We start from the raw sequence: 27858 nt of genomic DNA on the forward strand, positions 1-27858 counted from the left end.
AACGTCGCGGCAGGCCTCCCGGCCCGTCCGCCGGCCCGCCCGCGCGCGCGCCGCCGTTGGCGCCGGCATGTCGGGCCCCGGGCCGCGGGAGCCGCCGCAGGCGGGCGGGCCGGCGGGCCCCGAGAGCGCGGACGCCGCGCCGGGCGAGGCGGGGCTGAGCTTCGCGCCCACCGACCTGAGCCTGGTGGAGATGACGGAGGTGGAGTACACGCAGCTGCAGCACATCCTCTGCTCGCACATGGACGCGGCCGACGGCGAGCTCGACGCGCGCCTCGGCTCGGCCTTCCTGGCGGCGGCGCCGAGCGCGACGGCGCCGGGCGGCTTCGCGGCGGGCGGCGCGGCGGCGGGCGGCGCGGCGCCCGTGTACCCGGTGCTGTGCCCGCCCGCGCTGGCCGACGGCGGCTTCGCGGGCGCGGCGCCCTGCCTGGGCCACGTCGACTTCCAGGAGCTGCGCATGATGCTGCTGAGCGAGGCGGGCGCGCCCCCCGCGGCCGAGAAGACGCCGGGCGCCAACGGCCCGGGCGCCGCCCGCCCCAAGGCCGACGGCAAGGAGAACGCGGGGGCCGAGGGCGCACCCGAGGCGCGGGCCAAGTCGGCCGTGCGCGTCCGCCTGGAAGACCGCTTCAGCAGCGCCCCCGCCGAGCCCCCGCCCGCCCCGCGCAGCGCCGAGCCCCCCGAGTCGAGTGTGGCGCTCAACAAGTGGGTGCCGGGGCGCCGGCGGGCTGGTCGTAGAAGGGGTGTAGACCAGGCGCCCGCCAGCCTCTCCCTGTTGGTAGGCAGGAGCGTAGCCGGGCCCCCCCGGGCTGGCCGCCGCCGGCCTCAACAGGGAGCAGGCCGTGCTGGGTCTGGGTGTAGGCGCAGGGGATCCCTGTACAAAGCCACCGGCCTCCTGGTTGGCATCTTAACAGGGAGCAGACCTCAGTGGGCCTGGGGGCTGACCTGACAGGTCGTGGGGCCTGTGCAATGCCAGCGAGCAGGTACTTTCGAGTAGTAAGTGCACCCCTGAAGTGTTACCTCTTGTTTGCACTCTTGAGGGTGTCCACATGGAGGAGACAAAAGTGTACAGATGCTCCTGAAGACCAAAGGTTTTCCCCAAATTACCTGCCCAAATCTCGGAAGACGGCTCTGCTTCCCCCTACGTTGTTGCCCGGGGTTTGGGTGGAGGTGCAACCCTGTGGAAGCTGAGTGCCTATTGTGAAGCTTTGAACATGAGGTGCAGCCTCACCCTGCAGCCAGACTGCCAGCCCTTCGTGCGCGCCCAGGGACGCTTTCCTCCCCACCCTGTGGTTTTTCCCCACTTTGCCCTCAGCCATCAGATTTGGAAGGATGGCCGAGAGAGAGAGAGAGAGAGAGAGAGAGAGAGAGAGAGAGAGAGACAGAGACAGAGAGAGACAGAGACAGAGAGAGAGGAGGTCAGAGGTGTGGTGGGAAAGAAGGAATAAGTAAGACGACACCCAGCGCCACTGACCTCTGTGAGGGAGGCGATTTGAACTTGTCCATGGAGACAGTCATGGAGACTTCCTAACAGGTCCCAGCTCCTGTCTGGAAAATCTAACGTTGCCCATCAGGGTGTGGTAGTGAGCAGTTGAAGTGTTTCTGGAAACTTCCCTGCCACGTGCTCTAAACACGTTGTCTCTGTGTTTCTTTTGTCTCGGCAGTTTGGTAACTCTTATTCGACGTCCATCCGATTTAGTGAATGTTCCTCATCATCAGCAACAAAACAAATGCACAACGTTAGTGAAAAATAAAACCGCGGCTGCAGCTGCCTTGCAGCTGACGTACCCTCTGTTCACTGCCAATGCCTGTTCTGCTGGTGGGAACCCTAATCTTCCACAGACACAGGTAGGGAAGGTGGTTTGTGAAGCTTTGCTCTTTTCCTTATTGAATGGGTAAGTTTTATCTTAGTTGAGTCCCAAGGATTTTTTTTTCTTTCTTGGAGCTTAATACACTCTTAAAATCGAGTGTTTATGTGGTTTGGGAATATTTTTAAGTGCTTGTGTGCACCTTAGCTTGGAATTTCATACAAACCAGATCTGACATTATTTGTTAGAAGTGCATCTATTTGTGTATTAAAGAGGTCAAGTCTTCTGCTGATAGAGTTCCTGTTGCTCCCTTTTTCTGCAGAGTTCTGGTAACTCATGTGCTCTACTTGAAGCTGCCAAGCACCAGGATATTGGATTGCCTAGAGCATTTTCTTTCTGTTATCAGCAAGAAACTGAATCCACGAAACAGACTTTGGGTGGTAGAAACAAAGGTTTACCTGAGCAGGTTTGGATTAAAGTGGGAGGTAAGATGAGGCAGAAGGTGCCGGGGCTCCCCATCCTGCTGGGGCCTTGTACCTGATGTCACTGTGACCTTGGATCCGGGAGGGAGAGGCCCTGCAGGACCGTGTGTGTGCATCATAGGGGTCCTTTTCCCACCTCTTTCCCCAGGCACTTCACTGTGAACATTCTATTGCATATTTGTACTGAGTATGGGAAAAATGAATTTGGAGGCTGCTTTTTCTTAATGGTAATGTCAGTAAACAGGAAAATTTACACTTCAAGTTACTGGAAGCGCGCAATAGGTCTTTCCCCTTATTTATGCCTCATGAGTGAGGCAGGGGTCTGAAACCTGCTGAAAGCTTTAGGAGACGATCTGCAGTTGGGCGGAGCAGTGAGGGGAGCAAGAGGTCATGGGGTGACCTGGAGTTTCAGAAATAAACTGCTGAAGGTAGATTTTGATCGCCTCAAAAAAATGAACTCCCAATCCCTTTTCCCTTGGAAACACATGGTTTCTCAAGTTACCCAACAAAATAGCACAGCTCACACTAAGCTTGTCAAGAGCTGAGGGACGCAGGACAGTGATGGAGCATTTACTGCTCTCCCTGTGTCTCCTTGGGTCGGTGACATTTCATGCAAAGGTTTATGTTAACATTTGTAAGGCATAAAGACTAATGTTAAAATAGTACCTGTGCCGAGTACTCAGCTTAAGGAGTAATTCCTGTTACCGATCCTGGTTATACTTCTCTGTATCTCCCTTGAAAAATTATCACCATTCTGCTGCTTGTGTTAAGTGATCCTTTCTCTGTAGAGGCTGTGGCCTTGTGTGGCATCTGGGCAGTGTGCACCACCACACACACTACTCAGAAGCCTGCTGTTCTCTGCTTGATGGAAATTTGACATATGTCTGTAGCATAAATAAAAGCTATGATGAGACTATGTCGCTTATGGGGAGAAGAATTGCTTGTAGGCGTAATTGATCTTAAGCCACTTGGATTTTGTCTTCTTCTGAGCATTGCAGTTAGAACATCAGTTGTCAGAATAATTGTATATAAAGAAAATCTTTTGGAGAAGTATTTTCAGCTTTTGTTTCCTTTCTGAATATGAGAAGCATCAAAAAGTGCTGGATTTCTCTATTCATAGATGACAGTTAACACCTGTTGACAAAAAAGGGGGACTTTGACAAGGTCATTTTGATTACACAGTATTGGGAATGTTTCAGTGTAGCCATAGGTTTAGGTTCAGTTTTGTGGCCTGGAAGTTGGCACGACCTGCTCCTGTGGAATCGTGTAGCCTGGCCCTTCCCTCAGTTCTGGGTGCCCCTCCCAGATTTACATCTTGGATTGAAAATGCATTTGTGGGGATAAGTTAACAAGGAAAAAATTTAAATGCCCTTTTGTCGTCTTTGCAAAGAAGAAGCGCTATGTAAGCAAGCGGTCAATAAGAGGAGTCGGAGCAGAATCCACCAGCCAGATACGGATGTGCAGCGAAGGGCCCTGGGAGAGATCCAGAATGTGGGCGAGGGTTCTGCTGCCACACAGGATGCCTGGCAGTCGGTGGAGTCCTCACAGGCGAGCCTCGGGGAGCAGGCGCAGAGTGGGCCGCCAGGAGGGCGGTCTCAGCGCAGGGAGCGGCACAACCGCATGGAGAGAGACAGAAGGTAATGGCTGTGGCGTCAGGACCGGGCCACCAAGCCTGTCGCAGTCACTACTGGCGGCAGATGGCTACTGCGTGCAGTAGCTTAGCCATCTCTGTGTTCAAAGGGAAGGAAAGTCGGCAAGAATAAACAGTGCCTTTGTTTTGCTAGGTAGGTCGGGGTCCCCAAGATACCTCCCAAGTTAGATGATGCAGTGGGGGGACTCATGGTGTCGATTCATTACAGAGGGACAGCTCAGCAGAGGCAAGCAGGGAGGAATCGGGGGGCCCAGACACAGGCCGCCAGCGCGGTCACCCCCACGTGCCTGTTTCTGCCAGCGCCAGCCAGGGAACCTGGAGGCTCTGTGCCCTGAGACCTTACAGAGCGGCCATGCAGGCTTTCTGTGCCTGGCACGCAGCCAGGCTCCGCACCTCTGGAAGGAGAGTGGGAGGCAGGCCGGTGTTCAACAAGAGCCTTACTGTCTGCGCAAGCAGGGAGCCCCTCCTAACGAATGGAGGGGGGATCCTCCCAGAATCTGAGTTCCCAGATGCCAGTCAGGGACCAGCCTCGCGAGCGGGCCTTCCCAGGGAGCCGGAGTCCGCCACGGGAGCACTGCTTACAGTGGCTGCTGAGTCTTGCTGTTTTTTTTTTAAAGAATGTTGAGGAAAGAGGAGGCTAAAACTTCAGCTTGTTTATCTATAGAGTTATTCGTACTGTTGTAGAATCAGAAGGTACTTAATTTCTTTCTGTTGTAGCTGGGTTTTTTCATAGTGTTCCCCTAACATGAAATTGATTAACTTGGTCATTTATTGAGCACTTTGTACCAGTTCCCGTTTTAGACTCAGGAAATACAGCAGAGCAAGACATCTTTAGTCTGTGAGCCCCAGTGCCAAACTAAAGCGATTCATTTCTTTTCAAAGGGATGTATTAAAGCTCGCTGGCTCGCCAGTCATCTTAGACATGTGCACACACTCTGGCTGAAGGACTTCACTGACTCACTGTAAACTATGAAGGACATTCTTCCTACTCCGACATCAATAAACATTTACTAAATACATACTGTGTGAAAACCCTTACCTGTTGACAGTGAAAGTTTGAATTCCGGTTCTGCCATTGCCTAGTTTAACGACCTTCAGCAAACGCTTCGCCTCCAGTCTGGAATTTCTCCTCTAAAATAGAGATGCTATCTGCCCAATAGACTTGAGATGAGGGGTAAAGAAGCTGCTGTGTAAGGAGCCTCTGGCCCAGTGCCTAGAAGTTAGGGAGTGTCTGGGAAGTGCCGGCTGTTGTTTCAACCTTGCAAGTTTCCACATAAAGTTCTAAGTGTGCAGTTGGGAAATGAGAACAAGAGCCACACTGAGTAAGCAGCTCGGTGTCAGCTTGTATAGGACGTGACATGCTACCCAGTGGAACGTGTAAAAGTCAAAAGTGGTTTAATAATTTAAATCACGACTTGAGCCTTCCTCTCTCTTGAAAGACCAGGTTTGGGATATTAAAAGTCTCTGGTCTGTGGCCCTTTTTGAACCAGGGCCCCTTGGAGAATCAGAGCTGTGCCTCCTTGGTGTGAGTTCGTTCCTTAGGATGGTATCAGGGCAGCTCAGTGTGTTGGGTGGAACAGTGACCTGCCCTGAAAAGGCACGGACAGTTTTGCTTGTGCATTCAGGGTGTTTGAATCCATCCTTGGTCCAGACTCAAGCCTGTCCCTGTCTCCTGGCAGTGAGAAGCGGGCAGGGAAAGCTCCCGGGGTGGCAGGTCTGCATGGGTGCGCGCTGTGCACCCTTGGGCCCCTGGTTTGCCCTCCTGCTGCTGCCACCGCCCTATGTGGCTCCCCTGGACTTTGATTGTAGGCGCAGAATCCGCATCTGCTGTGATGAGCTGAACCTTTTAGTCCCGTTCTGCAACACTGAGACCGATAAGGCAACGACTCTGCAGTGGACGACGGCGTTCCTGAAATACATTCAGGAGAGACATGGGGACACTCTCAGAAAGGTGAGTGTTTAGGCCGGCATAGTGTCAGAGTGCCGCAGCCCTCAGCGCTCTTACACATGCATCCCCTGGGCTACGTTTGTCCCTCGGACTCTGGGTCAGATGCTGAGTCCGGCAGGAACAAAGCCTGCCCGTGAGCGGCGTGGCCTGTCCTTGCCGCAGTGGTAATGACAGCCCAGCTTTGTTCACAAAGTGACAGAGTAGTGACTGAGTGTCACTTGCCAGAGAGCAGCTTGAGCACCTGCTCCGTGCAGTGGTCTGTGTCAGGGCTTCATGGTTTCAGAGGCCTGTGAGATGCCTTTGCCTTCAGGAAACTCTGGGAAAGGGATGAAGTAAAAAGAGCAAAAGAAAATAGGGACAGACAAACGCCCAGTCAGTAGCCTGGACGTCAGCCATTTTAAGAAGGCAGAGAAGCGATGCTCGTGCGGGCGTGGTGCCTGGGGTCCACTGGGGGCTCCGGCTGAGCACCTGGTCCTCAGTAAGCCCGCACAGCCTTGACCCTGTCTCTCGGGCTCCAGGGGCAAGCTTGGCTCCCGCGGGCCAAATGCTTGGTGTGGGTGAAACCCTTTCTGGGGGTTCAGGTAAAAGGTGAGGTGCTGTGGCATATTGGGTCCTGTGCTCTGCCTTGGGGGACCTCGGTTCCAGATGCTGGCCCAGAATTCTGACGCCCAGGATGCGTGGCGAGGCCCTGGGGAAGTGAGCCTAGTGCCCTGGTTTTGCCCCCTGCCCTCGCTGTCACGCCGCTGCACAGACTGCAGGGAGGCTGACAGGAGGCCGAGGGGGGGCTGGCACAGCGGGCGCAGAATCTCTGCGAAGAGCCTCCCAAGTCTGGCTCCTAGGAGGCCCGGGAGCGCCACGGTCAGCCTGCTTGCACTGTGCGCTCAGACTCTGTCCTCTGGGTGTCCCTCGTCTGTGTCCACATGGCGTTTACGCCCTGTGAGTCACGTGACTCCATCAACTTCCTTGCTTCCATCGCATGTTTGGCTGCGTCTTAGAGCAACACTTTATCAGATTTCTTCTAATTGAATCATTATAGTTATTTATAATGCAGTTACTCTTCAATATTATTTGTTAGAGGTAGACTATTGGTTTAATAAAGCTTTTATGTTTTAAAAATGACTTAATGTTTGCTTCTGTGTACCTAGTGGTATTATTGATGTAATTCATTCAAATATGATGAAGGTGCTCACAACAGAAAATTGAGTATCTATGCTGATTAAATAGGTTAATTAGAGATACCGTATTATGTATACATTAAGCCTCCTGGGTGTTTCTGAAATTTAATGACATTGGACTTGTAAGTTGTTTCTGGGTCAGATTCTAAGGCCCATCAAGAAACAGGCAGTACTGACGCCAGGCAGGCTGCTCGGGAGCCACCTGCCCCGTAACCTCCCCTCTGCCTGCGCAAATGCTGTTCTCTTAAAGACACAGTCATGAGAGTCTCAAGTGATTTTCTTAAATGACTTTAAAACACATTTCATTCCACGCATCCACTCTTGCCAGGCTTCTGTTCAAGAAGCTTGGGGGTACTCTGAATGAGGCAGACCCCGTGGAGGGAGCTGGCGCATGTGGGCCTCCTGCAGAGCGGCCTCCTGGGTCCCTGTCCGGGGTGCCCCGGGGGTGGGGGCGTTCAGGCAGGAGCCACAGGCCAACCGTAAAAACTAAACAGCCAGTTATTTTATGGCAGAATGAGTTTATTTGGCAACAGCAGGGGAATTGCACTTAGGAAGCAAGCTAGGCTGCCACGGGTGCATGGAAGACCCAGAGGGAAGGTCGCTCTGGGCTTTCAGAGGAAACAGGGACGGCCCACCAGTAGTTCAGAGGAGGACGACGTGGCTGAGAGGCCGGGAGGGGCTCTTGAGTCCCTTAAAAGGGGAGAGGTCCCACGACGGCCTCCCTGGCCACGGTCTCCTGGCAGCCGGGCACCCCTTCAGGCCTCTGGCTCCTCGGTGCTCGTGCTGTGTGGCGCGTGGCACGTCACAGAGGTTGCCAGGCCGCTGAGAGCAGGGTGCGTGGAGTGGGGCTGGGCCCACTCAGTCTAGGGCCGGGAGGTGGGGCGAGGCTGGGGAGGGCAGGGTGGGCGGCGAGCCGCGGCTGCTCCCAGCCGGACATTCGGGGCCGGTAGGCTGGTCAGTGAGTCTGCAGGGCTCCGTGTTGTCTGCAAATGGATGGCTCACTTTGTATTTTCTAATGGACCAGTGCTGTGAACACCTGTGCCCCACCCTGTCGCGCTTCTTCATGCACCCAGTGCCCTGTGAGCTCAGTCAGACACCGTGAGGTTGCCTCCTAAAACCTAGAGCCCTGTCCTGCCTCTAGGGCCAGGGTCCAGCTCGGTCCAACTCATTGTCTTTCTCCTTCGTCGTCGAGTACCTGGCCACACTCACATAACCCAAAGTGTTTTAAAAATGATGTTTATAGCTGTGTGATATTTTCCCCACAGTCAGCGTCCATCCATGGATTAGGCAGTGCATTTAATCATAGTTTTAAGTCTCTTTAAGCCACAACAATCCCGCTCTACCCACGGTCACTTACGGCATTAAGATTTTGAAGTGATCAGGCCAGATGTCTGCAGAATTCTGAATTCAGATGATGGCCTTTACTTAGAGTAGCTTAAATTTTTTGATACAATTTCAAATTTACAGAAAAATTACAAGTAGTGAGAGCTCCATGTATGCCCACCCTGTTTTTCCCAGCAGCCGGGGCTGACATTTTGCCCTATTCGCTCTCCCTCCATCTCCTTCTTTATATATCTTCTTGAACCATTGGATATTAAATTGCAGACACCATGCCCCTTTCCCAGTATTTATGTGTGTATTTTTAAAGAATAAGTACACGATCTTACATAACCAGAGTACAAGGCTCAAAAATCAGGAAGTTCAGCATCAGTGTAACACTATTATCTGATTCAAGGCTAGTGTTCAGATTCTGCCTGTTGCCCCCGTTATATCCTGTGCAGCTTTTTTCCCAGTCAGGATATGATCCAGGGTAATGTGGTTGTGAGATGACGTTTGGAGTCATGAGTGTGAGCCTCAGCAAGGCTCTGGGGACTGGGCCTCCCCTCCCACCCCGTCTGAAGCAGGCCTGCCCCGCCCCGCCGCCGCCCGCTTTTCCTGCAGGACCAGCTTATTAGGTGCACACGTGCCGTCGCGTCCCCACTGCTGTCCTGCACGCAGGAACTCTGGGTCCCCTCACCCTGCCGGCAGCCACCCGTTTCGTTGCTCTCTTAGCTGCAAAGTGCAAAGGAATCATCTCTCTCCTTTCTCCCACAGCCTTTGACGGCCACATCCCTGTTAGCCAGTGACGGGTGTAGGGGGCAGCGGTGCTGACCCACCCCCCCAGGCTCCCTGCCCCCGTCCATGCACGCCAGTCCTGGAGCTGGGTGCTGAGGGAGCCAGGGGTCTCACTGTGGGCATCCGGGGGTGCCTCCTCCTCCCTCCTGGTTGGGATCTGGGCTTTGGCTTCCAGCTGGGGCTGCCTGCCAGCTCCTGGTGGCATTCCGGGCCAGCCTCTGGCACCAGGGCTTCTACTCTGCAGCTCTCTGTCCAGCCACGTGCCCCCTTGCCCTGTGTCATCCCTAGATCCTTGTCTGTACCCCAATCTCTGACACCGTTGGCTTCCCTGGGCATGAGAACCGGCTTCTGGGCTTGTTCTGCTGTGCTGTCTTTGGGGGGGCAATGGGGACAGTGGTTGTGGTTTTTCTGTCATAATTTGCTTTTATGTTAATTGTTTTAAAGCCTCATTCTTTTTTTGTTCAAGTTTAATTTTTTCTGGTGGCTTGAGTTAAAAGTTCATTTATTTTCATTTTCCTAATTTTCTAAAGCTCTTCTTTTTAAAAATTTTAATGATATCTTTTTGTTTAATGCAATAAATCCAAATTACTGTCATTTGGGCATTTGATTGCTGTCTGAAAATTATCAGTGGTGTATGTTCCTTTTGTTTTCGTTTGTTTTATTGAGGTACATACAATAAAATGCACAAATCTCAGTGTGCAGGCCCACGTATTTTGGCATGTGTACACATTCATGTAGCCATCACCCAGGTCAGGTGTCGAACATTCTCACTAATTTTTCCCCTTTTTCCTGTTTTGCCCACCCCCCTCACGGCGACCACCAGTCTGTTCTCTGTGTCTGAGTCTGTTTCAGTTCGTTCATTTGTTTTTGTCTTTGTTTTTTTTTAGATTCCACATATAAGTGAAATCATAAGGTATTTGACTTCCTCTAGGTCCATCCATGTTGTTGCAAATGGCAATATTTCCTTTTTATGGCTTAGTAATATTTCACGGTGTATACGTCCCACCTCTTCTTTATCTATGTATTTATTGATGGACACTCTGGTTGCCTCCATATCTTGGCTATTGTAAATAATGCCGCAATAAACATAGGGGTGCATAATCCTTTCGAATTAGTGATTCTGTTTTCTTTGGGGAAATTTGCAGAAGTGGAATTACTGGGTCCAGCGGTATTTATATTTTTCGTTTTTTGAGGAACTTCCTTCCTGCTTTCCACAGTGGCTCCAGCAATCTACATTCCCACCAGCAGTCTGGGAGGGCTCCCATTTCTCCACATCCTTGCCAGCATTTGTTATTTTCTGCCTTTGGGGTAGTGGCCCTTCTGACTGGTGTGAGGTGATGCCTCATTATGGTTTTGATTCGCATTTCCCTGATCAGCCACGTGGAGCATCTTTTTTACATGCCTGTTGGCCATCTGTATGTCTTCTTTGGGAAAATGTCTGCTCAGGTCCTCGAACCCTTTTTTAATCAGGTTGTTTATTTTTTAGTATTGAGTCATATGAGTTCTTTATATATTTTGGGTATTGATACCAGATGTATCATTACTAATATCTTCTCCCATTCCCTAGGTTGCCTTTGTATTTTGTTGGTGTCCTTTGCTGTTCAGAACTTTTTAGTTTGATGTTGTCCTACTTACTTATTTTTGCTTTTATTTCCCTTGCCCGGGGAGACATGTCCTAAAAAAATTACTAATGCCAGTGTTCAAGAGTTTACTGCCTATGTTTTCTAGGAATTTTATGATTTCATGTCTTATATTTAGGTCTATAACCCATTTAAGTCTGTTTTTGTGTATGGTATAAGGTGATCTGTGCATTTAAAGCAGATTTCTGTTGTAGTGATCTTTTGAAAACTCCCACAGGTTAGGGTGTTTCTAAGCATTTTATTTATTTATCTCTAAACATCTAAATAGATGTCTTCACAGGTTTTCATTGTCTCTAAATATCTTACAGTTTCATTTGTTCGCCTCTTCAACATAGGAATTCTCTAGGAATTGGCTCTTTTCCATCTGTGTAGGGGTTTCTGTCTTTAAGAACAGCTTTATGTCTGTTTCTCACACTTACCACACTGTGATCTGTGAAGATGATCTGTATAAAAAAGCGGTCTTTCAGTGTGTGGAGACTTCCACTGTGACCTCTTGTGTGGTCAATTTTCTTGGAGTCTGTGTCTGGAAAAAATATACATTCCCTGTTTGCAAATTCTTTATGTCAGCTTGAGATCATTGGCTGTGATCAGACCTGCTCTTTTGTCTCTCAGACTCGCTCCGGGTGCTGTTCCCAGCGTCCTGCCTGTTTGCGTCCGTTTCTTTTAACCCTTTGCCTTCCACCCTCTTACCTCCCTACCCACAGCCCCAGCTTTCTTCCTCTTCATGGCTTCCTGGTATAATGTCCTGACGTGTGATTGGAACCATCTCTCTTTTTCCTATTAAGAAATACTATTTTTATTATTGGCATTCTCAGATTTACAAATCTAATGTGACCATGAGTTTTGGCCAGACATCATCTCAGGGTGTTGTAAGAATCCTTAAGCCTTAGTTATTTCTCTTACGTTTTGTCCAAAGTGGATGCTGCTGAGAGTGGGCCGGCAGTTGCAAGCTTACCTCTGGCACTGGAGGTCTGCGGTCTCACTCTTCGCAGCCGTTCCAGGGACCCTGCGAGAGCCCGGAGCCGCCGCTCAGCCCTTCTGGCAGAACCACTCGGAATAAAGACGGACACCCGGCCAACCTTGTGTGTGTGTGAAGAAAATCTCTCCAAGTACTTTGTTATATCTGAGAAATGATTGTTTTCTTGTTTCTGACTTCCCTTCAGTCATTTTCAAAGCTAAATTCTACCTTCTCAACTGTAGACAAATACTTCATATTTGGTCTTTGGGTGTCAGAATATAGGAAATTACCAAAATGTGGTTTATCTTATGTTGCACTGAGATCCTAAAACCTTTGAAAGTTTGGTAAGAAAATACAGGTATATTGATGCACAGCTGCGGCTTCAGAACATAGGTGTTGTGGGCATAGCCTGTTTTATCGCTTTAATGCACTGTGCAGACATTATGTTTCTTACAAATTAGAGGCTTGAGACCAGTAGGGAATGTCACCGCAGGTCTGGTGGAAACAGCAAGAGAACTGAAGTTGGACGTAGGGCCCGAGGGCAGGACCGCACTGCCGCGTCTCACGGCAAAGCCGGAATAGACCACAAGCTGCTCACTGCAAGCAGAAGGAGGTGCTTTGAGGTGGAATCTGCTCCTGCTGAAGATGCTGTGGAAACTGTTGGAATAGTAAGGATTTGGAATGTGATGTGAAACCAGGTGATAAAGCAGCAGCAGGGGATTGACTGCATTTTTGAAAGAAGTTCTGTGGGTAAAACGCTACCAAACAGCATCACAGCTCCAGAGACGGCGCAGTAAAGGAGGGGGCAGCTGGTGCAGCAACTTCTCTGAGTTCTGGGTTTAGAGCTTGCTGTGGCCGCCCCAACTTCAGCAACCACCACCCCGATCGGCTAGTGAGACCCTCTGCCAGCAAAAAGATTACAAGTTGCTGAAAGCTCAGATGGTCAGCATATTTTAGCAATAAAGTATTTTTTAAAAAAGGTGTATACTTTTTTTAGACATGGTACTGTTGCATACTTAAAAAACTACAGTATAGTGTGAACATAACTTGGATATACACTGGAAAACTAAAACTTCATTGGACTGGCTTCACTGCAGCAGTCTCGAGCCCGGCCTGCAACATCTCTGAGGTGTGCCTACAGTACCAGGCGACAGAGTCCCAGCCGGTCCCAAGATTTGGAAGTTAAACCAGTGGCAGTAACTTCCCTTCCTGTGAATTAAATATAAACCTACAGCCCAGCAACAAAAGGTATAGTTCAAAAACGGGCAAAGGACTCGGATAGACCTTTCTCCATGAAAGTTAAGCAAATAGCCAGCAAGCACACAGAAGGTGCTGCGCATCACTGATCACCAGGGAAACGCGAATCGAACCACAGTGATGTCACGTGACATCCATGAATCATGGCTATCATCAAAACCCAGAAAATAACAAGTCCTGCAGAGGATATGGGGGACGGGACACCTTGGGATTGCTGGTGGGATGTAAATGGTGTGTCCGCTGTGGAAGACAGTCCGGTGGTTCTTCAGAAGGGTAAACAGTTACCACATGACCAGCAAGTTCATGTTGGGTGGATCCCAAACAAATCGAAAACAAGGGCTCAAATGGATGCTTGTAGGTGAGTGTTCATGCAGCATCATTCCCAGCGGCAAAAGGTGGAACCAACTGAGGGTCCAGCAGTTGAATGGGCTAGCAAAGAGGGGTCTCTCCATACCACGGAGGGCTCCTCCAGAAACACGAGGACACCCTCACCCTCCGGCAGCACGAATGGGCCATAAGGGCCTGGCGCTGAGTGGGGTAAGCCAGACACAACAGGACAGACACTGCGTGCCCCCACTTACAGGAGGTACCAGGGCGGCCAGTCCATAGAGGCAGGAAGTGGGAGGTGGGCGCCAGGGGCTGGGTGGCCTATGCGGAGCACATGTTGAATGGGGACGGTGTGTCGGTTGGAGAAGATGAGAAAGTTCTGGAGATGCAGGTGGCAATGGCCGCACAGCAGGGTGAATGTACCGGATGCTATACTTCAGGTAGAAATGGTTAAAATGGATCTTACATTGTATATATTTTACTATAATAAAAACATTAACTTAGATCTAATTGTGTAAGAGTGCTGTGCTTTTTTACTTTTAAAAAGACTTCGGGAAATTCGTGCATACACAAAAGCGTGAGAACAGAAGCAGTCGTAACAGCTTCAGGCACAGTTTGTTCCAGCTGTACCTTCCCATCCTGCCACCTTCACTCGCTTATTTTACAGCAGCTCCAGACTCCTCATCATCTCCCTAGAAAGGAGAGGGTTGTTTAAAAATGTGATCATACATCGTATCGTTCCAGAAACCATCCCCATCTTCCTGCACTTGACATGAACCAGGATCCAAACGTAGCCAACCGGAACGTCTAATCTGTAATGGCTCCTGTGTCCTCTTTCCTTGCCAGTTATTATCAGAGACAGAAGCGTCTCTGGTGTCCCGCCTTCAGTGTTTTGCATGCCTGACATCCTCTGCTGCCCAGAGGCTGATGAGATTCCTGCTACCTGCACGCACTTGTCTCCTCTCGGGAGGTTTAGGCTGACCTGTGTGCTCAGGACTGGTCGGTCTGATCCTGGCCCTTTAAAGGGACATTGGGGCCAAGCCCCACGAACAAGCCCAAAACCAGCAGGGCTCTCTCTGTGGGTACAGAGACTGCCCCAGCGCCATGCCTCCCACAGAGCCCTCACCTCTGTGCGTGGGAAACACACATGCTCAGGGCTCAGGATGTAATGGGTCCCGAGTGTGTGGGTGGGTGGTGGAAAGTTCTGGAACTGGATGGTGCTGATAGCTGCACCGTAGTTTGAATGTACTTAATGCAACTGAATTGAATATTCACAAATAAAATGGTGAAATGTATATTTTACCACAATAAAAATAACATACAGATATGGCTGTTTTTAAATAGAAGGCGGCTTCATAACATGGTACAGCATTTTGAGAATCTCTTGGAAAACCAAATAAAAAGAGTTAAGTGTAACTACAGCTGAGCCTTGAACCAGGTGGGAGTTGGTGGGGACAGCCGCCCATGCAGTGGAATATCTGCATATAGCTTTTGACTTCCCAAAAATGTAACTACTAATAGCCTATTTGGATTAGAAGCCTTACCAGTAACATAAACAGTCGCTCATTTTTTGTGACATAAGTATTAGCACATTTTGTGTGTTATATGTATTGTATACTGTATCCTTACAGTAAAGTGAGATAGAGAAAATGTTCTTTAAAATTTTCACAAATCTCCAAATAATTTTCCACTGTATTTATTGAAAAAAATCCACATAGAAGTGCACCCCCATGGCTCAAACCCATGTTGGTCAGCAGTCAACTGCATCTGAGAAAAATGTTTGAATTTCTATTTTTATTTTATATACCCCCTTACAAGATGTGACCTAAGCTGTGAATGACACCTTAATCTAACTATATATTTTGAAGTACAGCTCTTCATTTCAACCTTTTGTGTTTCTAAACATAGTAGTTTTTATGTCTTAAATGTCTTTGATGTTGATAAATTCAGTATGTAAGTGATCATTTCTTGACTTCAGGAATTTGAAAGTGTATTTTGTGGCAAAACTGGCAGAAGACTCAAGTTGACCAGACCAGACTCCTTGGCGACGTGCCCTGTGCAAGAGGGTCCGCAGAGCACCCCTGCCGTGGATGTTAAGTAAGGAGCTGAACGCCAGTTCCTGGAGAAACCGGCCATTCCCTTGCGACCACAAGCATCTCCGCACCCCCGGACTCCGCGCTGATAGTCCGCCTTGAAAGGGCCATGGTTCGAGTTGAGGGGCTCTGGTGGGACTGTGAAAGCAGATTTTTAAGAATACCTAGAACAAATTACTTTACAAATGTCCTCTTAGACCATTTGGGGATGAAGACATCTTGACAATCAGTAATTTATTAATTATCTGTCTGATTTCATCATGTTTTCTTAACATGATAACTTAAAAAAATTAACATCCTTTGTAATTTCTTTAGTCTTAAAAGGTACATTGCTTTTTACTTATTTTATTTACATTTTAAATATGCCCTCTTAGCAACTGGAACAAGTTAAATAGTTCTTAACTAGAAGTAGTTTGAGATTTTATCTCATTTGTTTCTCACTCCCCCTTGTAATGGTCCCAGTGGAAAGGCACTATGTCACAAAAGGCAGTCCTGTCCTGACCCTTCCACTGAATGTCCTCCAGACTTCCCGTAAGGCCCCTTTTGTCCACATGAAACATTGTCACGGCGGGTGGCTTCAGGGCCTTCGCTTTCACCTGGAGGGTCATGCTTGCTATGTAATAAACTGTAGTGTTTGGAATGGAGTTTTTCAAATGAGTGGCTTTATTTATTACAACAGATCATACCAGTAGACTTTAGTGTGATACAAAGTCACCTTCAATAAATACTGTTTTTTGGAGATAGTTTGTCCACAAAAGCAGGAGCTGACTCAGGTGAGAGCTTTGTGTCAAAGGGACCCATACATTAAGTTAATTTTTTGTTACACTGTGGGTAGTCAATCTGAAGATATAATATCACTTTATTGAGATTATATTTAGACTTTAAACAAATGCTATGTAAACAAGTCGCTGAATATTATCTGTTGGAATCCTACAAAACTTCGTGTATGTACACGCTCTCTCCCTCTCAAATGCTGGGTTTACAATTTTATTACATAGGGTCTGTGTCTGAGGTATGATGTCACAGCTGAAACGGACCACCGTTAATACTCGCGGAGACGGAGTGCTTGACAACAGCTCAGGGACGGGCACGGTTTCCCCTGAAACCAAGCGTCCAGCTGCTGCCATTGAGGACATGTTGGGGCAGCCAGGAAGGCCTCGCCTGACGGCACGGCAGCACAGTGTGCAACACTCCAGGCGTGGCCCTCGGGGCTTGCCACTCCTCTCACCTTCTGAGGTTCTGTTTTAGGAGCGTCTAGCACCTGATTTTTCCCCGCCGCCTCCCATCACGGCTCCTTGGCAGGCAGAGGTGTCGCAGATGCCAGGGGGCCCCTGGGCTCCAGCAGCGCCGGGAAGGCCAGGATCTCCAGGAAGCCCGGGCTCACCGTGGGCCCCGTCGCGGCCGTCTTTGCTGATGCCAGGCACACCTTGTGGTCCTGAGACAGAGCGGGAAGGTGAGTGTGCACGCGGCGGGAAACTACACCGCCCAGCCGGCCAGCCCCTCTGCCTCACTAGCTTACTTCCTGACTCTGGAAGAAGCCCTGGGTAGGAGTGCTGGCCACGGGCGAGCAAGGGCAGAGGCCCTAAGTGGGGGAAGAGGTGGCGGGTGCGGTGAGAGGTGCGCACGTCAGGGTTTGCCCTCGGGTGGCAGCTGGCACGTGAAAAAGAGATCTTTGGAGCTGCATGGAGAGCGGGTGCAGAGCGGGCAAGAGGGTCTGCACGGGAGTGGCTTGTTGAGTGATGCTGGTGGCAGCCATGGGGACGGGTGTGGGTGAACAGAAGGGGAAATCTACCTGGCAGTGGCACCTGCCCAGGTGCATGGTGGGCGGAGGCAGAGGTCAGCAAAGTTGAGACCAGGGGGTGAGTTGCAGCCTCGAGGGCCAGGAGAAGAGCATTCGGGTATTGGGGTGCAGCAGGGCCCGTGGTATGGAAGGGGCTCAAGAGCTGGAGCTGACTGCCAGGATGTGTGTGTAGGTGGCAAGGATTCCAGAGGCGTCTCGGAGAGGCTGGGGTGTCCCCTCCGGTGAGCAGCTCTCCCTGCCGCCACCCCATGACAAAGCATTTATGTTGGATACTGAGAATGTAAACATTCAGGGTATGTTGGGGCCAAGGAAGAAAATTCTGTTAGAATCTACTTAACAAGTAGACACAGGAGGGCCTGTTTATTGATTAATGGCCACTCTCCTGTGTAGAAGCTTAAACTATTCCTCAGCTCAGCTCTGAGAATGCTTGGCCAGGAGAGAAATCGTTCCTGTGAGAGAAAACGTGTCCCACCTGCCACCCTGGCCCTGCTCTGTGTACAAATGTAGGGAAGGTGCCCCAACAGGAGATTTAGTGGCAGCGCCCCGTACCTTGGAGCCCCTGGTCTCCATGAGGCCCGTCAAGACCCGTGCCAGCCAAGCCCTTGTCTCCTCTGTCGCCCTGGTGGCCTGTGGTAGGTATTAACAGAAGCACGTTTAGAACACCTGGTGCAAGTTTAAGGAAAGCCCTCTGGTGTGTCGCAAACCACACCACGAGCCCATGGTCCCCCCCTTTTACAAATAGGATGCCCGCTTTTTAAGCTTTCTGCTGAAGTAAAACACATTTAGGGAAGTACCCACCACACATTGAGTGTGAAGGCAACAGACTGAATGAACCCACTGTGTGACTACCCAGCGTCAGAGTGGCCACTTTTGATGGTATTCTAGTTTGTTTAAAATATTTCTGTCGAGCAGCTGAGTACCTATTTTATACTCCTACTATCATGAGTTTGACCCACAAGTCACCTAAGGGTGTTTGGGATGGTCCCTCTGTGTCACGCCAGCCTTCCACTCCTCCTGGCTCTGGGCACCGAGGCGTGCTGAAGCCCGTGTGTTGTGCAACAGGAGACGTGAACAAGTTACTGTGCAGTTGGTTTTCTGGCAAATCAGCCTTCCGTGGGGACAGCGACGCTCGACAGGAGCATTTTGCAGGCAGTCAGCCTGCTGTCGGTGCGCTGGTGTCAACGGTAGCAACACCAGCTGTGTGCAGGCTGGTACGTCAGTGCGTGTTCCTGCCACGGAGTGGAAGGTGGGCCTTGGTGGCCCTGAGGCCCAGGGCAGCAGGGCTCAGCTGCTGTGACTTGCTGGCCAAAGTTGGTTCTGGGGAAGTGCCCCTGACCTGCTGTGTCGCAGGGGAGACGGAAGCTCAGGGGAACGGTGACTGGTGCCTGAAGACCTGCAACGGCTGTCCGGAGGTTGTCCGCTTTACTGAGGAAGGGACGGCGGCCCTGGGAGGCAAAGCTGTCTGTCAGCCTCCTGCCGGGAAAGGCCTGCCTTCCACTGCCACACAGGAGCAGCGCCCTCAGAGGACGGGCATCGACCAGCTGGTCTATGTGGGGGCTCCACTTGAACAGCAGCAAAGCTGTTTTTGAATTTTATTTTCAAAAGTTTTGCAGGCATTCAGATCCCTGTTTGAAAAAAATGCTATTTTGGTCTTTGGTAGGAAAATGCAGTCCTGGTGCCAGAAGTTACAGGCGTCGCCGAGAAGACATGGAGCTGTTAGGTGGTCACGTCGACGGGATGAGAAGGCGCCGGGACGCGTCTGCTGCGGAAGCTGTTCACCTCCACCTCTGGGTATCTTCAAAGTAGGTGGCCTGGTGCCTACGGGACACTTCCACCTGCTGAACTGAGTCTAGCCTCACGGAGGAAGAAAGGAACTCACAGAACCAACTTTCTCCTGGAGACTCTGAAGCTATTTTTCATAAACAGAAACTTCTCTGGTCAGGAAGTTGAATGAACGGGAATAGTGGGCTTTAAACCCTCAGTTTGGGCCATGAGGGTAGCTGAGTGGACGGTGGTGCACTGTCAGGATTTTAACATGAAGTGAATGAATGTCCAGCAGTTCATGCGATCCCCACAATGTCAGCGTGGTCACTGTAAACAAGGGGCCACCGCGTGGGGTCAGCACGGCAGCCTAAAGCGTCTGTGATTTCACTGCATTTCTGAATTGTGTCCTAGTTCTTTAAAGTTCTTAAGACGGATCTTTGAATCTTACCATTTTTACCTTTTGCAGCAGAAACGTTCATATATGCCAGTTTTCATCAATATAGGCGCTAGCACTTGTGAATGGGGTTCCTGTTTGTTCTTCCTCATGCTCTTATCCACCCCTCCTCCCCCGAATGTTGTTCTGATGGCATCGGAGAAAAGCGTCCCATTTATAAAACATGTTACAGTCCCTGTGGGGTAATGAGGAGTCAGCGGCCAGGCCCCGAGGCCCAAGGGGCTTCCCGCCAGATGGGCGCTGGCGGTGGCTCCGCCCTTCAGCACCTTAGCAGCATCTGACATGAGCCAGGGACACCGAGGCAGCTCGGATGTGTGTGTGTGAGACACGGGTCTTGGCAAGGCCGGAAGCCCACCGGTGTACCCACCTCTGGGTCCAGGATCCCCCAGCTCTCCAGTGGGACCGCGATATCCAGGGGGCCCTCGAGCACCCGGGTGGCCGATGGAGCCTGGGGACCCCGGAGGTCCTGGAGGTCCAGCTGGACCAGGCCGACCCATGGATCCTGGTGCTAAAGGCTTCCTCAGGTGAGCAGCTAATTGGGCGATTTGTTCTTTTGGAAAACAAAGATGCAAGCATTTATTCAAAGAGGGTTATCAAAGGTAATTTATGTAAAGCATAAAATAACTATACTGCTTTTGAGAAGGAAGTTTTGTTTATTGGTTTTAACTGCTTTGGGGTACAGAATCAATGCTGTTCGATTTCCTCAGCATACCCAAGAGAGAATCACAAGCCTAGAAAGGAGATTCTCATTTTTTTGGAGCTCCTTAAAAATCCCACAAGTCCACCAATATCCCTGATGAACAAAGATGCAAAAATACTCAACAAAATATTAGCAAACCGAATTCAAAAATACATCAAGAGGATCATACACCATGACCAAGTGGGATTCATCCCAGGGATGCAAGGATGGTACAACATTAGAAAATCCATCAACATCATCCACCACATCAACAAAAAGAAGGACAAAAACCACATGATCATCTCCATAGACACTGAAAGAGCATTCGACAAAATTCAACATCCATTCATGATAAAAACTCTCAGCAAAATGGGTATAGAGGGCAAGTACCTCAACATAATAAAGGCCATATATGACAAACCCACAGTCACCATCATACTTAACAGAGAGAAGCTGAAAGCTTTTCCTCTAAGATCTGGAACAAGACAGAGATGCCCACTCTCCCCATTGTTATTCAACATAGTACTGGAGGTCCTAGCCACAATAATCAGATAAAACAAACAAATACAAGGAATCCAGACTGGTAAAGAAGAAGTCAAACTGTCACTATTTGCAGATGACATGATATTGTATTGTACATAAAAAACCCTAAAGACTCCAGTCCAAAACTACTAGAACTAATATTGGAATTCAGCAAAGTTGTAGGATACAAAATTAATACACAGAAATCTGAGGCTTTCCTGTACACTAACGATGAACTAACAGAAAGAGAAATCAGGAAAACAATTCCATTCACAATTGCATCAAAAAGAATAAAATATCTAGGAATAAACCTAACCAAGGAAGTGAAAGTGAAAGACCTATACCCTGAAAACTATAAGACACTCTTGAGAGAAATTAAAGAGGTCACTAACAAATGGAAACTCATCCCATGCTCTTGGCTAGGAAGAATTAATATCAACATGGCCATCCTGCCCAAAGCAATCTACAGAATTAATGCAATCCCTATCAGATTACCACCAGCATTCTTCAAAAACTGGAACAAATAGTTCAAAAATTCATATGGAAACACCAAAGACCCCGAATAGCCAAAGCAATCCTGAGAAGGAAGAATAAAGTGGGGGGATCTCGCTCCCCAACTTCAAGCTCTACTACAAAGCCACAATAATCAAGACATTTTGGTACTAGCAGAAGAACAGAGTCACAGACCAATGGAATAGAATAGAGACTCCAGATATTAACCCAAACATATACAGTCAATTAATATATGATAAAGGAGCCATGGACATACAATGGGGAAATGACAGTCTCTTCAACAGATGGTGTTGGCAAAACTGGACAGCTACATGTAAGAGAATGAAACTGCATCACTGTCTAACCCCATACACAGAAGTAAATTAGAAATGGATCATGAAATGTAAGTCATGAAACCATAAAACTCTTAGAAAAAAACACAGGCAAAAATCTCTTGGACATAAACATGAGCGACTTCTTCATGAACATATCTCCCCGGGCAAGGGAAACAAAAGCAAAAATGAACAAGTGGGACTGTATCAAGCTGAAAAGCTTCTGTACCGCAAAGGACACCATCAATAGAACAAAAAGGCATCCTACAGTATGGGAGAATATATTCATCAATGACAGATCCGATAAAGGGCTGACATCCAAAATATATAAAGAGCTCACACACCTCAACAAACAAAAGGCAAATAATCCAATTAAAAAATGGGCAGAGGAGCCCATTAGTTCTCTAAAGAAGAAATTCAGATGGCCAACAGGCACATGAAAAGATGCTCCACATCGCTAGTCATCAGAGAAATGCAAATTAAAACCACAATGAGATATCACCTCACACCAGTTAGGATTGCCACCATCCAAAAGATAAACGACAGCACATGTTGGCGAGGCTGTGGAGAAAGGGGAACCTCCTACACTGCTGGTGGGAATGTAAATTAGTTCAACCATTGTGGAAAGCAGTATGGAGGTTCCTCAAAAAGCTCAAAATAGAAATACCATTTGACCCGGGAATTCCACTCCTAGGAATTTACCCTAAGAATGCAGGAGCCCAGTTTGAAAAAGACAGATGCACCCCTGTGTTTACTGCAGCACTATTTACAATAGCCAAGATATGGAAGCCACCTAAGTGTCCATCAGTAGATGAATGGATAAAGAAGATGTGGTACATATACATGATGGAATATTATTCAGCCATAAGAAGAAAACAGATCCTACCATTTGCAACAACATGGATGGAACTAGAGGGTATTATGCTCAGTGAAATAAGCCAGGGGGAGAAAGACAAGTACCAAATGATTTCATTCATATGTGGAGTATAAGAACAGAGAAAAAACTGAAGGAACAAAACAGCAGCCGACTCACAGAACCCAAGAATGGACTAACAGTTACCAAAGGGAAAGGGACTGGGGAGGATGGGTGGGAAGGGAGGGATAAGGGGAGGTGGGGAGGAAAGGGGGTATTATGATTAGCATGTATAATGTGGGGGGGCACAGGGAGGGCTGTGCAACAGAGAAGACAAGTAGTGAGTCTACAGGATCTTACTACGCTGATGGACAGTGACTGTAATGGGGAATGTGGGGGGGACTTGGTGAAGGGGGAAGCCTAGTAAACATAATGTTCCTCATGTAATTGTAGACTAATGATACCAAAAAAAAAATCCCACAAATCCAAGTGGCCAAAAGATGTCCACTTGGTCTGTCCAAGCCAACAAGGTACACTTATTTGTCCCTTGTCCCTGTTTCATTGACCAGACCTGCAGAACAGCCACCGTGTGCCAGTCCTGCAGTAAATCCTGCAGGGAGCCTCTTCCACTCAGTGCAGATGCACCCACTGCACCCCCAGGGCCACAGGCGGCTGGAGAGCCCGCCCACAGCTCAGCTGGAGAGTGGTGGAGGGGCCGGGGGGGGCAGGGCGGGACCCGGGACCGAGGAGCCCGGGAGGAGCCCACTCACCGCCGATCATGGCCCCGCACAACTCCCTGATGCGCTGCTCGCTGGCTTCTCGGCCCTGAAAGTCACCCCACAAGCGGGTCAGCAGATGGGCATGCCGGCACCCCCACTACCTCACTCTGAAAAGCAGCTGGCCAGTGCTGATGGGCAGGGACTCAGGGAAGGGCGGGAACCACGTACCGGGACGCCAGGTATCCCTGTCACACCGGGCACACCTTGTACACCCTGGAAGCCGACGGGGCCGGGGGAGCCCGGGACGCCCTCCACACCACTGGTGCCGTTGGGACCCTGGATGCCTTTTGGGCCCAGCTCCCCTCGACTGCCAGGCTGGAGAGAGAGCAGGATGAGGCCGGTCACAGGCAGGCCACCCGGGGGCTCGCCAGCCCACACGCCCCCCCCGAGCAGAGGGGCTGGGGTCCGCCGACCCACAGGGCCCCGCCGGCAGCCTGGGGGCGGGGAAGCCCATGGGCTCCTTTGGGTTTTTCAGCCCTCACCTCTCCTTTGGGTCCTACAGGGCCACGGGGACCCTGCAAAAGAGAAGTGCATTTTAATTCTCCTTCGTGGTTGGGTGGTACTTGCATCTAAAGAGATCACCTAGCATATTGGTTGGGGATGAAATATCAGAGAGGTTACATCCTCCTAACTCTCCCAGTACGTTGTTCATATTGCTGAGTTTGGAGATTATGTACTGAGGCTTCGGTGACATCTTCCTTAGAGCGTGTTTAGTGGCAGCACAACACCTTTTCTGATGGTTTACTTTGTTCCCCCTTTTGTTGTTATGGATAACGGCGAGCTGAGCGTCTCTGGCTGAAGCCCCCCTCCAGCTGTGTCCTCAGGAAGCTTCCCGGCTGGTGTGAACGGGTCACTGTTACGACTGGACAGCAGAAGCCGGGACCACTCACTGGCGTTGCTGTCTGGGTGAGAGCCGGCCACCACACTGCTCAGGCTAAACAGCAGCCTGCCCTCAGCGAGGCCGGAAGGGAGCCCCCAGGAGGCCACGGGGCGCAGTGTGCATGTCGCCCGTCCGATGCACGGACCCGGAGCCCCAGGGTCACGTCTGCTTCTTCCAGCCGATCCCCAGCCAGCCTTGACACCCACACCCTTGAGGCGACCTTGGCTGGAGGCTGACAGTGCGAGCCGGGCTGCAAGGCCGCGGTGACGGGACCAAGCGCGGCCACCTCCTCCTTGCCAGACGCTGAGCAAGGCTCCATGACAGTCCAGCACCCTGGCCACTGGGCAGCCAGGGACCCTTCTGCCCAGAACTCCATGGTCGTTTCTGTTACCTCCAGCAGAGCCAGGAGTCTTTCGCTGAGCTGGGATTCTGCTGTGAACTTAACCCGAGGGGTGGCTCTGCGGAAGCAGTTTTCTTCCATGAACACCCAGCAGTGACCAGCACAAGGTCACTTTGCAGGCACTGCTCAGGGAATGGGAGAGTGTAGAGAGCCACACAGCCAGGCCTCGGAGCCCCGCAGGGACAGCGCCCCCACCCTGCGACTCACCCCCAAGACTGAATCCCCCGTTCCTCCGCCTGGATCTGCGGGGTTCCCCTCCCCCAGATGTGGCTGGTTCATTCTCAGCTGTTACCAAACGTGAGGCCAACTCAGTTGCACTTACCAGGTCCCCTTTGTCCCCAGGAAGACCATCAGAACCTGCGATGCCCTGAAAGTGACACACCCCAAGTTACGGGACCATCCGAGCCTCAGGCTGTTCTCAAACCTGGGTGGGAGCCGGCCAGAGACCAGGCCCGGTGGTGCCGCCGAGCTCTCTGTTGTTGTCGTGATAAAGCTTTTCTGCCAAGCAGAACCCCGGTCCTGGGCCAACATACAAGGCGTGGTGCTGCCTGACCATCAGGGCAGCAGAGCCACAGCAACACAGGACCCCCCACCCCCAGCTTTCTGAGAGACTCAGCAAAGAGAGGCCTGGGGTACAGACCCCACCCCTTTCTGGGGTCACTATCCCAGAGGGCCCGCAAGGAATGCATCCTCCCGGTGAGGATCCCAGGGGGCCGACCAGAGGCGGCTACTGTTGTGCCCAGGAGTCAGCACATGCTGCTGGACTGGCCCCCCACCACTGGTACCCAGGGGATGTGGAAGCAGGGAGAGAAGTGAGGTAGGGGCTGCTCAGAGCTCTGAGGGCAGTGCTGCACCTGACCTGCTGGTACCCACTCACCTGGTCTCCCTTGGGGCCTGTGGCTCCTCCAAGGCCCTGCAGCAGAGAAGGCTCAGCATCAGGGGGGTCTCAGGAAACACGGAGGTGACCTGCACGGAGTCTTGTGCACGCCCCCTGCTCCCGCCCCCTGCTGCCAGGCCCCGCCCCATGGGTCTGTGGGGCTGTGGACAGCGGGTACAGCACAGGCACAGGATGCCCCTGCTGGGACAGCCACTTACCCGGTCACCCACGCCACCTCGGAGGCCCTGCGGGCCTGGCACACCGGGGTCTCCCATACTGCCCTTCCGGCCCTACAGACAGGGACCCAGCTTGTCAGCACCCACAAGGGAGCCCTCCCCCACCAGGCTGCCCACCGGGGCCCACTGGGTGCAAATCCTGCCTCCAACCTCACCCACCTGAAAGCCCTGGATGCCAGGAGCCCCAGGAGGGCCCTGTGGGCCCAAAGCTCCCTGAAAGACAGAAGAAAGGTTCCAGGGTAGGTTGGTCCTCCCACGGGGGGCAGACACGGGAGCTGGTCCCCAGCACCCTGGCCAGTCGCTGGGACAAGTCAGGGGAGTCCTTGAGGGGTCAGAGAGGTCCTGGGACCCACGCACCAGCTGGACCTGGTGCCAGGCCACCCAGGGCCACCCAAGCCCTGTGGTGGTGTCACTAGCTCCACCTGGGGTTGGGGGGCTTCTACCCCAGTCCCAGCCCGGGCTGGGCTGCCCCTGCCACACACAGTGGCTCTGCCCCCTCAGCAGAGGTCTCAAGACCGGACAGCTGGGGCCTGGCCCTCACCATCTCCCAGCTTTCATGGGCTCAGCCCACTGATCTGTCCAAAATGCCAGCCCAGCCATCACAGAAATTGGGTCACATAGGGGTGATTCCCCACCAATGCCCTCCCCCCCCCACCCCCCACTCACCGCTGAGCCCCTGTGGCCAGCCTCGCCGTGCTCCCCGGGCACGCCAACATCTCCCTACAGGGGAAGGGAAGGTGTCAGCAGGGTCTCTGTACCAGGGGGCGGAGTGCGGGGTGTGGGTACTTACGGGGACCCCAGGCTCTCCTGAGGGGCCAGCCTCGCCGAGCTCGCCGGCTCTGCCCTGCATGGGAAGGAGAGCTCTGGGTGTCCACCCACGTCCTTCTGCCCGGGACCGGGCGCTAGCCTCCCCTCCCCCGGAGAAAGAAGCCACTCACCAGCTCTCCCCTCTCGCCTTTGGACCCTGCTCGTCCTGGGAGACCCTGCAGCAGAGTCGGGGGTCAGCTGCCAAGTCCACAGGAGAGCACCCCACAGGGCGAGGGGCTCCGACAGCTTCCGTGGCCTTGATGCTGAGCCCCAGCTCAGGGGCCCCCAGGAAGCCCTGTGCACTCACCGGGAGCCCATTGGGGCCCTTCTCTCCTGGGGCACCACTGCGACCGGCCTCTCCCTGCAGAGATTGGGGGGAAATGGGGTACTGAGGCTGGGAGGCTGGACTCCCCACAGACCCCACCTCCCTGCAGGCCGCTGCTGTGTACCGACCTTCTGGCCATCGAGTCCTGGCACGCCATCCCAGCCGTCCTTGCCTGGAATGCCCTGGGGATGGGGGCAGAGGCCTGGTGGGCAGCAGCTCTCTCTTCCCCAATCCCCGCACCCTCCAAGCCACTCCCCCACACTGGGCGGGCAGCCCCTGAACTGCCCTGGGGGTGGTGGCCTCACAGCTCAGTGGTCACCTGGTGACCTGTGCTGCCCTCAGACCACAGCTGAGGGGCAAGGACACCCAGCAAGCGGGGGTAGGCACGCGCCAGTCAGACCCTGCACTTCCCTCCCCATCTGCCCAGACTTCACGGAGACCTGGCACCAGGAAGGTGTCAGGGGAGCAGACGGCTTCCCCCACCAGCCTTCCTCGGCCTGCCGTGTGCTCCAGACCCCCCACTCAGGGGACGGGGCCAGGAGGGAGTGTGGGTCTGGGCTGAGTGTGGATGAGGGGACACAGATGCAGAAGATGGTACCCCAGAGCCGTGCCCACTGGTGCTGCACCACCCACTGTAGGAACAGTGATGGAACCCACAGTCCTGGGCAAAATGCAAATGTGGGTCTGTTCAACCACCATCCTGTGTTTTTGGATGGTGACCAACCACAGGCCACTACATGGAGTGAGAGCCGCGTGCTGGGCAGCGTGGCCAGGCTGAGCCCCAGGTGGAAGGAGAACGACCCTGGCAGGGGGTGGGGGGAGCGAGGCCTGGGGTCCGCGCATGGGCCCTGGAGCCCCCGGGAACTCACCGGCTCTCCACTGGGCCCGGCCACTCCAGGGACCCCTTTGGGACCCGGTCTGCCCTAAAAGACACAAGCAACTGCAGCTGGGCCCGTGAGGGATGCCCCTCCCACACCGTCTCAGTCCCCAGTGGGCCGCGGCCCAGTGCCCACCACGTCCCGACACGTGTGCAGGGCTGGGGCAGCTGCAGGGGCCAGTCCCAACCGCCTGCCAACTGGGACCCATCCTAGGGTCCTGGGGACATTGCAGCATCCGAGGCCACCTCACAGACCTCTGGCCCCCTGGCTCAGTCCAGGGGAGGACCAGGCTGGTGTGGGGGTGTCCGCAGCAAAGTGCCATGGGGGGCAG

At 52.0% G+C, this 27858-nt stretch overlaps 2 protein-coding genes across 5 annotated transcripts in view; one reads left to right on the top strand and one right to left on the bottom strand.

The window, feature by feature from the left end:
* TCFL5 (transcription factor like 5) lies at positions 1-16102 on the top strand. 3 transcript variants are annotated; one of them, XM_037006459.2, is made up of 6 exons: positions 7-699; positions 1659-1842; positions 2125-2287; positions 3675-3921; positions 5745-5886; positions 15334-16102. In XM_037006459.2, exons 1-6 carry the CDS (start codon positions 68-70, stop codon positions 15454-15456), a joined length of 1491 nt encoding a protein of 496 aa, XP_036862354.1. In that variant the 5' UTR covers positions 7-67; the 3' UTR covers positions 15457-16102. The 3 variants fall into 3 exon arrangements, with proteins under 3 accessions (XP_036862353.1, XP_036862354.1, XP_036862352.2); XM_037006457.2 differs by having other exon boundaries at positions 3678-3921; XM_037006458.2 differs by lacking the exons at positions 5745-5886; positions 15334-16102 and adding an exon at positions 4818-4950 and having other exon boundaries at positions 1-699.
* The window catches only part of COL9A3 (collagen type IX alpha 3 chain), a 25990-nt gene continuing 12092 nt past the window's right edge, over positions 13961-27858 (bottom strand). Inside the window, exons 20-36 of one of the 2 annotated variants that reach the window (XM_037006452.2) lie at positions 27519-27572; positions 26778-26831; positions 26632-26685; positions 26456-26500; positions 26308-26361; positions 26184-26237; positions 25677-25730; positions 25500-25571; positions 25282-25317; positions 24727-24771; positions 23607-23639; positions 23293-23439; positions 23116-23170; positions 19835-20017; positions 17799-17876; positions 16677-16883; positions 13961-14047 (exon numbers count right to left, since the gene is read on the bottom strand). In XM_037006452.2, coding sequence (XP_036862347.1) covers positions 16693-16883; positions 17799-17876; positions 19835-20017; positions 23116-23170; positions 23293-23439; positions 23607-23639; positions 24727-24771; positions 25282-25317; positions 25500-25571; positions 25677-25730; positions 26184-26237; positions 26308-26361; positions 26456-26500; positions 26632-26685; positions 26778-26831; positions 27519-27572 — 1209 coding nt within the window. In that variant the 3' untranslated portion in view covers positions 13961-14047; positions 16677-16692. Of the gene's footprint in view, positions 14048-16238; positions 16884-17798; positions 17877-19834; positions 20018-23115; positions 23171-23292; positions 23440-23606; positions 23640-24726; positions 24772-25281; positions 25318-25499; positions 25572-25676; positions 25731-26183; positions 26238-26307; positions 26362-26455; positions 26501-26631; positions 26686-26777; positions 26832-27518; positions 27573-27858 lie in introns of those variants that run through there. The other variant, XM_037006451.2, reaches the window with a different exon arrangement.

The sequence above is a fragment of the Manis javanica genome, chromosome 5, assembly GCF_040802235.1.
Source record: "Manis javanica isolate MJ-LG chromosome 5, MJ_LKY, whole genome shotgun sequence".
Taxonomy (NCBI): domain Eukaryota; kingdom Metazoa; phylum Chordata; class Mammalia; order Pholidota; family Manidae; genus Manis; species Manis javanica.

Bases quoted from the DNA above. Each gene is read 5' to 3' on its own strand.
- TCFL5 (XM_037006459.2), top strand. From the start codon at position 68: ATGTCGGGCCCCGGGCCGCGGGAGCCGCCGCAGGCGGGCGGGCCGGCG. The intron at 700-1,658 runs GTGGGTGCCGGG...TTGTCTCGGCAG, and splicing joins TCGAGTGTGGCGCTCAACAA to TTTGGTAACTCTTATTCGAC. The intron at 1,843-2,124 runs GTAGGGAAGGTG...CTTTTTCTGCAG, and splicing joins CTAATCTTCCACAGACACAG to AGTTCTGGTAACTCATGTGC.